Genomic DNA, 12157 nt, shown 5'->3' with positions numbered 1-12157 from the left:
GGACTACTGTGCTGGAATGGTGAGATTCACTATGAACTTGCAAGAAGATTCACAATAATTTCTAATGTACTTACTACCAGTATTGGAAAACAAAAGCATACCTGTAAATGCAATCTTCCAGATATCGTACATATGGAAACATACATGCACTCTCTGTAACAATGTGATACAGGAACAAATCCCAAATGAACGATTTGTGAATGTTTCCATACCTAATTGTGAATCCATTCCATTTCAGCAACTTGTACAGAATGCAAACCATAGCAGATTATGTACTATTTGCAATTCAGACAATCGCTCCACCTTACTGATAAAATCGCATAGTGCCTACATAATACTTATGCTTCTACGTTATAATCCAGATGGTACCAAAAACAACTGCAAACTGACTGGATTCACACACGGTCAAGTGTCACTTGGAAGGAAAACCTTTACAACAGTAGGTATAATCTACCATGCAGGAGCTACACTACACTGTACTGTACAGGTCACTACACTGCATACATTAAAAAGAGATGTGGATGGTTTGAATGTAATGATGGCACCATTACTCTAAAGCAGAGATTTCTTGCTAATCTTACAAATGTGTATTTCATCTTCCTAAAGCCAACATTTAATAAATAATGTGTACTTCAAGACTACCAAAAAATTATGGAAAAGACTACAAACAGTTAGAATACGCCAACAGGTATCTAACTGCCCAAGAGGATATAACAACGACACAAATAAATGAATATCACAGAAATGTAAGAACAAAAGCACAGTTAGAATATGCCTACAGGTATCTAACTGTTGTTAAAAATCAGCATCAAGGCAACAAACATAACATTATTCAGAAAGATGAAGGAAACATTTAAAGGAAACAAGGAAGTAGTTAGCAAATAAAGGTTTTTTTAAATACGACATGGATTTTTTTTCCCCAGACCCAAGTATTAGAAAAGCAAACACAGAAACTGGGCGGAATGCACAGTACACTGGTTTGTAAACTAAATATGAGGGTAAAAAAAAGGTAAACTGTCTATTATGCAATGTAGTAAGTTTTCATAAAATGCAAAGACTAACATACTTTTTTCTTTTATCACAGAAGTTAAAAAAGGATACTTCCTCCAAGTACTAAAGGCATTTAACACATATATGGATGTTGAAAAGAATAAGGAGTAAGTATTTTGGCAGTCATTTTCTACACATGCAAACCTACACGTCTAATCTATGGTACTAATATGCTGCAGTGGCTGTAGGCTGGCCCTTGCAACCTACCACCCACGCCTTACGACCAAGGTACAAAGAGTATAGTTCCTAACCACAACCATCGCTGCATATCAAAACCATGGTCCTTGTAAATTAACTACTTATAAGTTAACTTTTGGGACCATCGTCTGCAGCCATGCAACCAAGACGCCAGGACGTGCACACAACTACCGCATTACACCACACCCACATTCACTTATAACCCCACTGCTTATGACTTCAGTCTTGGGTGCATGGCCTTTGGGCATGCGGGAAAGACTCTGGGTCCTGGGCAGAAACACCACAGCATATCGGAACCTTTGTGCCTTGTAATTTCACTACATACAAAGTTGGTTTTGGGAGCATGGCCTTCGGCAATGCTCCCAAAGCGCTACGCCCTCCCCACAACCATCTTAATGATGTTGCATAGTACAAGTGTACCTATAGCTGTGATATGCTGCAGTAGTTTGTAGCCACAGGCTACAGACGTGAGTGTGAGGCCACATATGTTTCATTGTATGGATATACAATATATAAAATACATAGTTGCTTACAACTGTAGTGCTTATTATTCTGTTCAAATACTCTACATCCTGGACACTACTACCACACCATATGAAATCCATTGGGGCATATAAGTACACTACGTACAAATTTGCTTTTGGGGGCATGGCCTTTCGGCCATGCACCCATGACTGCAGCCCCTCCCCACTCCCCAGAGAGTGATGCACTACCACACCATATCACACCCATTGTGACTTGTAAGTACACTACATATAACTGTGCTGTTGGGTGGGTTGCCTGCAGCCATGCACTCATGACTGCAGACCCTCCCCACAGCCACCTGAGTGATGTTCAATACTCGGGGTGTCTCTGTAGCTGTGAAATGCTGCACTGGTTGTGGGCAGGGCCTAAAATCTTAGGTGTATGTCCATACATTTCAATATATGGATGTGAAGTAGCTTATAACTCCAGTGCTTAGAAGTTTCTTCTTGGGTGCATGGCCTTTGGCCATGCGCCCTCGACTGTACGCACTGCCCACAACCATCTGATCAATAATGAATACTACAGGTGTACCCATTGCTCTGACATGCTGCGGTGGCTGTGGGCAGGGCCTACAGTCTTGGAAGTATGGCGCCCGACCTACAGCCATGTACCCAACACTGTAGGCCCTGGCCATAATCACCGCAGCATATTACACCCATGGTTGCTTAAAAATCAGTAGCACACTCATAGAAGGAAACATAGTAAATGTAGCATGTACTGAATATGTACCCAACACTGTATGAGCTGCTCACACCTGTCAGATACATAATCTATTGTGTGGGTGTGAAGTATAAATGTGATAAGCTGCAGTGGTTGTGGGCAGTGTGTACATGATTGGGTGTATGGCATACAGTCTGCAACCATGCACCCAAAAGTATACATCTTAGCCACAACCACCGCACTAGATAAAACCCATGTTAGCTTGTAAGTGAAGAGGGTATAACTTTGTTGTTGAGTGCATGGCCTTTGGCCATGCACCCAAAAGTACAGGGTCTACCCACAATTACCTTAGTAATGTGTGGAAGTTGGGATTTTTCTATAGGTGTGGTATCCTTCAGTGCTTCTGGCCAGAGGCTGCAGTCCTAGCTGTATGTCCACAGATAATACATGTGATGGGTGTGCAGTGGCTGGGATGTCCTGTGCTTATAACTTTGTTTTTGGGTGCATGGCCTTTGGCCATGCACCCAAGACGGTACACAATCGCCACAACCAGGCATCCGATACGCATTACTACGGGTGTATCCAGGGGTGTGACATGCTGCGGTGGTTGTGGCCAGGGCCTGCAGTCTTGGAAGTAAGGCCTTCGGCCGACAGCCATACATCCAACACTCTAGGCCCTGGCCACAACTACCGTAGCATGTCACACCCATGGCGGCGTACTAATGAGTACAATACCCGTAGGAAAAAGTAATGCAATTACGGCATTTTCGCAATGTCAATGTTCGCTAACACCACACGTGTCCTTACAACAGTTACAAGTTCCCTGTGCACTGCATGGACTAAAATACTACCGTTAGTGGACCCCTCATTTTCTGTGCGTACAAGGTGGCCATAGAAAATACATCATGAAGACCGACCGCCAGAACAAATGCATTCATCACCCAAGTCTTACTGTCTGAACATTTCCCAACGCTCTGACACAGCAAAAAAGTTTTATAAATATAGCATGTTTCCGCTGGTTGCCGCTCTGCTATCGGCGGATCCAAGATGTCGGGCGCATCCAAACAATCTGATGCTGAACACGTCTCGCTGCAGCCAATCGGCAGAGACGTTGCGTGTCCGCGGTCATGACGCCAGCCCCTTAGCCAATAGGTATATTGTCCGTGGACCAAACAGGGAAGTGTGACCGCGAAGCGGACATAGATATCACACATTCTTTCAGACCTACTTTTTCGTCATTTTAATGAAAAGTACTGCACGGAAGGTCACCAAATTTACAAAAGCACGCTTTCTAGACCAAGCCCCTGCACCTGCTGCAAATTTTGCGAACATCCGTCCAGCAGTTTGACCTGCAGCCGTGCACAAAGTTTTTCCCCCATTCAGTCTATGGGGAAAAAAGATGTTTTGGGACTCCCCCTATAACTTTTCCCCCCCTGGACCAAACCTTGCCAAACTGCAAAAAAATTCAGAGTGGGCCATATACTTTTTTTGCTAAGTTTGGTGAAGATTCGTCCAGGGGGAGCGAAGTTATAAGCCGCCCAAAAAGTGCTCTTCCTATGGAAACAGCAACTTAACCGTGGCCATGTCATATATATATGGAAGCCTGCGTTTAGCTCACTACATTGCCTGATGCTGGTGCAGCGATGGAGCCATGCAAGTGCACAGAATAGAGTAGGCACTTGGAGACTCCTTTCCAGCGCCGTCCCATTCCTTCTACCCCTCTGCCCCCTCCTCCTTCGACTCCTATGATTACAATGTGTAGGAGATGGTTCATAGGCTGATTGCTGCAGCATTGGCAGCAGCCTTAAGGGAGCATGAACTTACAGCTATGCAGGTGGAGAGCCAGGTATCTTCAGGAAGAGGAGCGGACAACTGCACTTGGGCATATTGTAGATGTTCTTCATTTGCCTGATGCTTTCCTCATGGAGCCTGAGGATGATGACCTCTTTGGAGACTACATTGTGCCACATTCTGTTTGCCTTCCTATACACAAGGCTATTCTCACTCACCTACTTAAGTTGTGGGGGGATATTGACCATCCTGTTTTACCCTGCATTGTAGTCAGACAATATCCCTTGGTGGGCTTCGATAGGGATTTTCATCCAGTGCTCAAAGTTCACTCATTGGATTGCAATTTGTCTGCTCTGCCGAATCTGAGAATGTTGTCCGTTCCCATGGGACCAGGATGGTAGACCCACAGTACAATAGTCCCCCTGGTGGTGGTGCACCGAGAGAGGATCACATGGCGAAGGAAGCCCCTTATGAAATTGCGAACGACCATTCTCAGAGAGCGCAGGAAACCACCGCTTCAATACACCCAACACCTTCTCCAATGCTAAATCTCCTTCCCCCTCTTTAGATAGAGCCAATGTGTTCTGTTATCGAGTTAGTCAACCTAATATACTTGACGAGACTAAAACACCAGAGAATACAAAGTATGCTACATATGGCTCTATTTCAAGTACTGTGAAGAGGTTGACCAGTGTCAGAGGATCACTCTAGAGAACCAGAGTGCAAGGTCTAGCCTCTCAAGGTATGCGATTGGCCCAAAGGAATTCAACAATCTAGCGCAGGAGCACATGACATCTGAAGAAAGTGTGCCCCAGCCAAATGAATGGGGACAAAATGGTGTGCCATGAAAGTTGGGGGGACAAACACCCCTGTCCCCCCCTAAAATTACGCCCATGGGAGGGGACTTGTAGTTTGATTAGAGAAAGGAACCAAATAGACCTAAACATGGAGGTAGGACTAACCCGGTTGGGAACTACTCCATGTTGATGTGTTAATTGGGGGAGACAGCACCTCATTAAAATAAGAACTGTGATAAGGAAGATCCGGAGTCAGAGTAATGAAGATTACTGGTAAATTATTGTGCCATTATTTTTTGTTTCAGGACTGCTTTGATTTCTGCCCCCAATTAAAACTGAGACTTAATCAAACAGATCGGACTAAGTAAATACAGCCATTGCTATAAAAAGCATTAATACAAATGCAGTACATATTTATATTTGAAAATAAAAAAATAGTCCATAGGCGCCCCTCTGCGAGAAGGAACACGGCTAAATGACCTGTTCTTTGGGAAGGTACCCACTCGATTGTCCGCAGCCATACTTTAGCTCACTCTACCTTTCACAGAAAGGAAGAATCCATTTGCATATCAGTCTTTGTCCCGCCCACATGTGCAGTCCATTACCAAAATGCTATTGTAATTCTCTTCTGAACATGAGTACCTACCAACAGCAACTCCATACACGTGTTTCAGTCTTGTTGGGCCTCATCAGTGAGGTGGAGCTGTGCCTCTCTGAGCACAGTGAGTAAGGGGTTGTTTTGCATATTTTTATTTGGACTGACAAACATTCTAGGCTAAGGAAAAAAAAGTGTTTTTTCTATGCCTTGATTGTCTTGATTACCACCCTGTTTGGGCCCATTGACCAATAAGTGAGCTTTAACCAGGGCTTTAATCATTGGTATGTGCGAGCATTGCAAAATCAATGTTGGAATCGGGATCACTCAATATCCAGGAAGAGTGCATTGGAAGAATTTTTTTAAAACGGTGTCCAGTTAAAGTTACGAAATCAAAAGGATCGAATGCCAAAGGTGAGAGTGCATTCGACCGAAAACAAAAGGATCGAATTTGTTTTTTAAATGTATATTTTTTTTGTTGATTTAGTATAGGTAAAAGAAGGTGTTTTTACACCAAAAACAGGGGTTTGGGGGGAGGGAGACCCCCCATCCAAAAAAACAAAAAAAAATGTGATCTTTTTTTCAGTCGAATTGACTCGACCCTTTTGTCATTCGACCCTTTTGAGTCGAAACTTTAACCGATAACCTTTTAAAACTCCATATGGATCAAATTAAGTCCTACTCCAGCATCTAGATTGCCTCCTGAAATCAAACGGACAGTCCCCAACATCCCCCAGACTTTGGCCACCCGTAAGCTTTTTCAAAAATCATCAGATGTTTAGACAGGAGCCCTACCCACTTTGCCGTGATGTAGGTTTTGGCTTTCCTTTCGACTCTAAACTCTGCTGGTTGATGCGCTGTCCAAGAGTAGTGGCTGGTTTTGTTTTCTCTTCGCTTCATGAAGTCAATTGAGCTGTTGTTTTACTGTCAAAGAGTGACGTATGGTGCCAATTTAGCATGCTCTGTTATCGTTGATACACTATCACTTATGCCTACTAATGCTCTTGGATCTCTCGGCGGCATTCGATTTGGTTGACCATGACAAACTCTGCGACGCACTAACCAATAACTGCAGTCTGTCCAAGGATGCCACTGTCTGGATCAAATCCTTCTTAGCAGACTGGACACCAAGAGTATCCATCGGCAAAGAATCAGCCGACCCCATCCAGTTCCCGTAGGCGTACCGCAAGGTTCCTGCCTATCTCCCACATTGTATAATGCCTACACTAAGTTGCTCTTTGCAGCACTGGATGCCATGGGTGTCATCTACACCAGCTTTGCAGATGACACCCAGGTCCTCATCCCACTACCAGGCAACCACGAGCAAGACTCATTGCTCATCAACCAAATCTACTCTGTTATCCAAAACTGGATGGCTAACAATAGCCTTTGGCTCCATGATGACAAAACAGAGCTACTCATCCTAGGTTCATTCTCCAAAATTGACTCTCTTCAGCCTGTTTATAATTCATTCATCATTGATGGCACCACGATTAGACGCCACCTTAACTATGTCTAAACAAGTAAATACCCTAGCCTCCTCCACTTCCTATACTTCTAAACTAATTTCCTAGTTTAAGTCGTAAATTCCTCTCATCTAATAACTGCGTCACACTAGCAAGAGCACTTATACTTTCCAAGCTCAACTATTGTAACATTCGCTTCCTTGGCACATCCAAAACCAATATAGTCAAACTCCAACTCATGCAGAACAAAGCCCTCAGAGCTGCCCTAGGCATAAAGGAATCTGAACACATCTCCAACATCAGGAGAGACAACCACTGGCTCCCCATCCAAGCAAGGATTCTAATCAAAACCTTAAGCATTACACATAAATGCATTGCCAAAAAAGCTCCTAAATACCTCATCAACATAGTCACAAGGAAATCTCAGACCAGACTTCTTAGATGTAACAATAACTCACACCTTGAAATCCCACGATACAAAAGGAAGAAAATGGGGGGTAGCAGCTTCAAAGTCCTTGCTCCTACGTACTGGAACTCTTTACCCACCAATATCAAGAATGAAACATCCTACCCACAATTCAAGAAATCATTGAAAACTTGGTTATTCAACCAATATTAAACTAAGCCAAGATCATCACCAACCCATCCTGACTATACCTCCACCCCACTTGTATAAACACTCTATGTAACATTATAATTGTTCTAGTGTGTCTCTGCTATAATATAAGATTGTATTTACTCACTGTCTGTAACTATGCCGTGATACCTCTGGGTCTGGGCGTATAATAAATGTAATAAATAAATAAAATAAACTTGTCCAAAGTAGAGCATGATACCTATGGTGTAAGCAGTTAGCAAGAACAATTCAAAGACTTTCTGTTCTCATTAGTTCTGTTGTTTTTGGGCTATTCTCCATCATCCGTGAGCAGCAATAAAGCAAAACTTTGGCGGATGACTCCTTTGTGCCCATGCCAAGGCCCAACATTTTTCAGTCATTTGAAAATGTAAACGCTGATACTTTCTGTTAATGAGGAATTATGTCTAAATATCGATACATTTTCATAGTTCCTCTGTTCCAATCATAATGGTTTTCCCTGTTATCTCATAGAATTATTATTTGTTCTCGTTTCCTTCTAGGCCAATAACAATGCTGCGGTCTGTCTTCTGTACCTGGGCAAGCTGAAGGACTCCCTGCAGCAGTTGGAAAGCTTGGTTCAGCAGGATCCCGAACACTACTTGCACGAGAGCGTTCTTTTCAATTTGACAACTATGTATGAGCTTGAGTCGTCCCGAAGTATGCAGAAGAAACAGGCTCTGCTCGAGGCTGTGGCTGTCAAAGAGGGTGACAGCTTCAACACTCAGTGTCTGAAGCTGGTGTAGTGTCCTGTTTTAATGTTACTATTTTTCTTCTGGTCGAATATTTATAAAAGAAACTGTACATAATACTGAAAAGGTTACTCTTACAAATTAAATAAATTGATATAAATCAGCTATTATCATTCAGTTCTAACTCTCTGTATTTTATTTGAGTGTTCTTGGCATTAATTTGCACCCTCAGGTGTATCTTTTTTCTCAAGGCCATGTCATAAAGTGTATTTTAGAGGGAATTTTAGTTTTTGTGCCCAACATCTCAGCTTTTTTAGGGTATGTTGTAATTCCAAATGGACAGAATCCCCATTCATTGCCAATGAGTTTTGAGCGAATATCCTATAAATTCCTTTTTTCAGGAAGTCTATAGAAGGTCCTTGGTATCACTTTGCAAAATAAAAATATTCTCAACTGTTACATGGGATTGTCAGCAAGTACTTGAGATTTGTAATATCAACACATTCAAGACATAGTGAGTCTTTTGCAACAGGATTGAGGTATTCATTTGCACATCTCAGAATTTGAGGTTTTATTTCCCAAGTGAAAATTTGGTAAGAAACGTCCTGCAGCTTCTTACTATTCATGTCATTTTGACAACAGCAACATGTTACACCCAAGTAAGTAGTCAAAAATTGCCAGACATACTTGCCTGATATTAATCCAGCTTTATGTAAATACCACTGTATGTAATTAAATAATAGTCATGCTATGTCACTTGTAGCAGGTATCGTTTTAATTTACTATGGATTCCATTTGTTTTTAGCACTCACTGAAATTCTTGTGTTGTGTGTTCTATTTTTTTTAGAAATATACATTTAAAATGTATTCGCTGAGAAACTTTAGTTTAATGAAAGTGGAGTACTTCAAGCGGTGGCACTTCCATGCACTGCTGCTGAATGGAGAATCGAAGCCTGTGGACTCGCCTTCTTTCCAGGATCCGGGAGCTGACGTGCATAGCATTGCCATAATCTCAGTCAATTAAGCAAGGTTCCAACCACTGTCACATATTGCGCCGTGGGAAGAAAGGAATGGATTCAGAAAAGTTCTTGAATCCTAAAAAACGAGCCTTTTTTAGAATTTAAATATAGCTCACAGCCTGAATATGAAAATTCTGTGTGAATTAGTGAGAACCAAATAACATATCAGTAGCTATGGAAGATCCATGTGGAATCATATATATTTGTATATATATATGGGTAGTGCTGCCACACTTTTTGCATGTTTTGTTTTAGCATTTTGGGATTTGAAACAGAAAATACCAGCAGAAACCCAGGCAATATCCATACACTGCATTCCACTATCCATTGATTCAGTTATACAAAATGGCACAGTAGAAACAAATGACCCATCATTGATTTCTATTTAGCAAATCTTATACACAATTTCAAGGCACATCAAACCTATTTCACTAAAAACCTAGTCATTCATCGCCTCTGAGTTGTTTGAAGGCTGCAGAGACCAATGGTGAGAACGAAATTCAGATCAAATATCCCTCAAGTCAGTTTTGAGGTGCTTCAATGCTCCAGTCTGTGCCTTAAATTCCATGTCTGCTTGCCTATAGACACTTAGATGTTTGACCTTATTGGCTTAGATTGACATAGTTTGAATGGAACCTGAATATAGAGCCGAGGAAACTGGGCACATTTAAGTGCTTGCAAGTACGGGATGATGACCCAGAAGCATGACCTCCATCTTGAAAGCATTAAGTTGAAGAACATTATGGTGCATTCAATACCTCACCAGGCCGACAGTACTCTAATGGGGCAGATGATGCAGTTCACCTACTGCCCCTATTCCTCACCATTTCCGTGCAGGTGAGAATCGATACCTGCTGAGGCAGCCCTAGCACCCCATGAGTCTTGGGGTGAGAGACGAGACAAACTAAGGCTGATTCCAAGAAACAATACTTTTAAACAATCAATGTACATGCCTCTGCCTTAAAGAATTATTTAGGTTGTACGCACTAGTAGGAATTACAGTTAGATAGCAGGAAGCACACGTAGTGTGCTTTATATAGCGTAAAAGGGAGGAGGAATCCGGAACCATGAGATGGACTCACTAGACTGGCAGGGAAATCGATGTATGGCAGATGTAAATAAGGTGAATGTAACATGAATAGAGACGAATATAAGTTTGCCTGCATGGAGGCGAGAAGCGCAGAAGTACAGCTATTTTCCTAGCACGAAGTTAGCAAGGCCTCAGAAAAGATGCTGAATTCATAAAAGCACATTGATTTTAGAAGTTGCCCAGACAGTAGTTGTAGTAAGGGCTAAGGCCAAATGCACGGAAGGGAGTAATGGATGTGCAGAATGCAAGGACGAGATAACAGTTCCCAAGACTTGAGGCAGTAGACTACCAAATTAATTAAGTTACAATAGGAGCACAAACAGCCATTGATGTCCAGATGCAGGAGACCAGTAGGCCAACAGGACTCCATAGAGGATAGACAAAGTGGGTCTCCCGTGACCACAAAGAGTACAGCCCAGTAAATACCAGGTATTGCTTCAACTATTGCTTCAACTATGGGACACGCAAACCACCCTACCACAGTGGGTGTAAGAGAGCTTGTCTATATACACATGCATTCCCCCCTCACCGCCCCCATATAAATCACAGGACAGCTCCCTCTAATTGAGCAATGGGGCCTCTCCCCTCTTAAATGAGGTAAATACTTGTAGTGGACCCTCGAGGATGTGCAACATCACAGGACAACTCAATTAATTGTTTAAACCCATGATATTAGAAAAAATATATATATTTTATTTTATTTCATCATATCCTGCTCTTAAAAATTGTATAACCTAATTAGGTGTACAATGTTGTTGTTTTTTTTAAAAGATCATCGCTCAAATTCATTACAATCATAAAGAACAGAAAAGTAACACACCACAATTATTGAAAAAAAGGGAAAAAAAGAAAAAAGTGAAAAGAGTGCCTTTTCACTTTTTTCTTTTTTTCCCTTTTTTTCAATAATTGTGGTTTGTTACTTTTCTGTTCTTTATGATTGTAATGAATTTGAGCGATGATCTTTTAAAAAAAAACAACAACATTGTACACCTAATTAGGTTATACAATTTTTAAGAGCAGGATATGATGAAATAAAATAAAACATATATATTTTTTCTAATATCATGGGTTTAAACGTGTAATTGAGTTGTCCTGTGATGTTGCACATCCTCGAGGATCCACTACAAGTATTTACCTCATTTAAGAGGGGAGAGAGTGAGGTAGCAGGATTTTTTTGGTAATATTTTCAAATTTGCGTGAGGGGCACGGTCCTGGCCTCAGGTTTAAAAACAATCCCCAGTCCTCTTTTGTCTTCAGGCACCTTCACCAACGGCATCAACCATGAGCCAACGCTCTGGCTCGGGGAAGAGAAAATCTGAGAACTAAGCTTCTGGAGAGGCCCCGGTCGATCTCGAAAGAACCGGCCGAAGGGGAGCGAGGCGGTGGCCCTCCCCCTAAGGTGAAGGCCTCAAGTGTGCCCAAGATGGTGAAGGCCTTGATCCCGGCCAAGGCCTCGATTGTGGGAGTCGCTGCGGCCCTGGCGAAGCCTATGGAGGCTACCCCAGTGGAGGCGACCTCTGGGCCCAAAGTTTCCCTGCCTCCGCGGAGGGAATCATCTTTTAAGCCCATTGAGAAGACCCCAGTGAAGACACTGGTGGAAAAAGAGGGGGGGGCCGTGGCCGTTATGGATACATCCTCCG

The 12157-nt window shown here is 42.3% G+C and overlaps 1 protein-coding gene across 1 annotated transcript in view; it reads left to right on the top strand.

Annotated features, from left to right (window-relative positions):
• Nucleotides 1–8585, top strand: part of TRAPPC12 (trafficking protein particle complex subunit 12) — a 1223059-nt gene extending 1214474 nt beyond the window's left edge. Inside the window, exon 12 of the mRNA XM_069606031.1 lies at nucleotides 8220–8585. Coding sequence (XP_069462132.1) covers nucleotides 8220–8462 — 243 coding nt within the window. The 3' untranslated portion in view covers nucleotides 8463–8585. The remainder of the gene's footprint in view (nucleotides 1–8219) is intronic.
• The last annotated feature ends 3572 nt before the right edge of the window (nucleotides 8586–12157 follow it).

This window comes from Ambystoma mexicanum, chromosome 4p (genome assembly GCF_040938575.1).
Source record: "Ambystoma mexicanum isolate Mex_15411 chromosome 4p, UKY_AmexF1_1, whole genome shotgun sequence".
In the NCBI taxonomy this organism is placed as follows: Eukaryota; Metazoa; Chordata; class Amphibia; order Caudata; family Ambystomatidae; genus Ambystoma; species Ambystoma mexicanum.
This window is presented reverse-complemented; position numbering and strand designations above follow the sequence as displayed.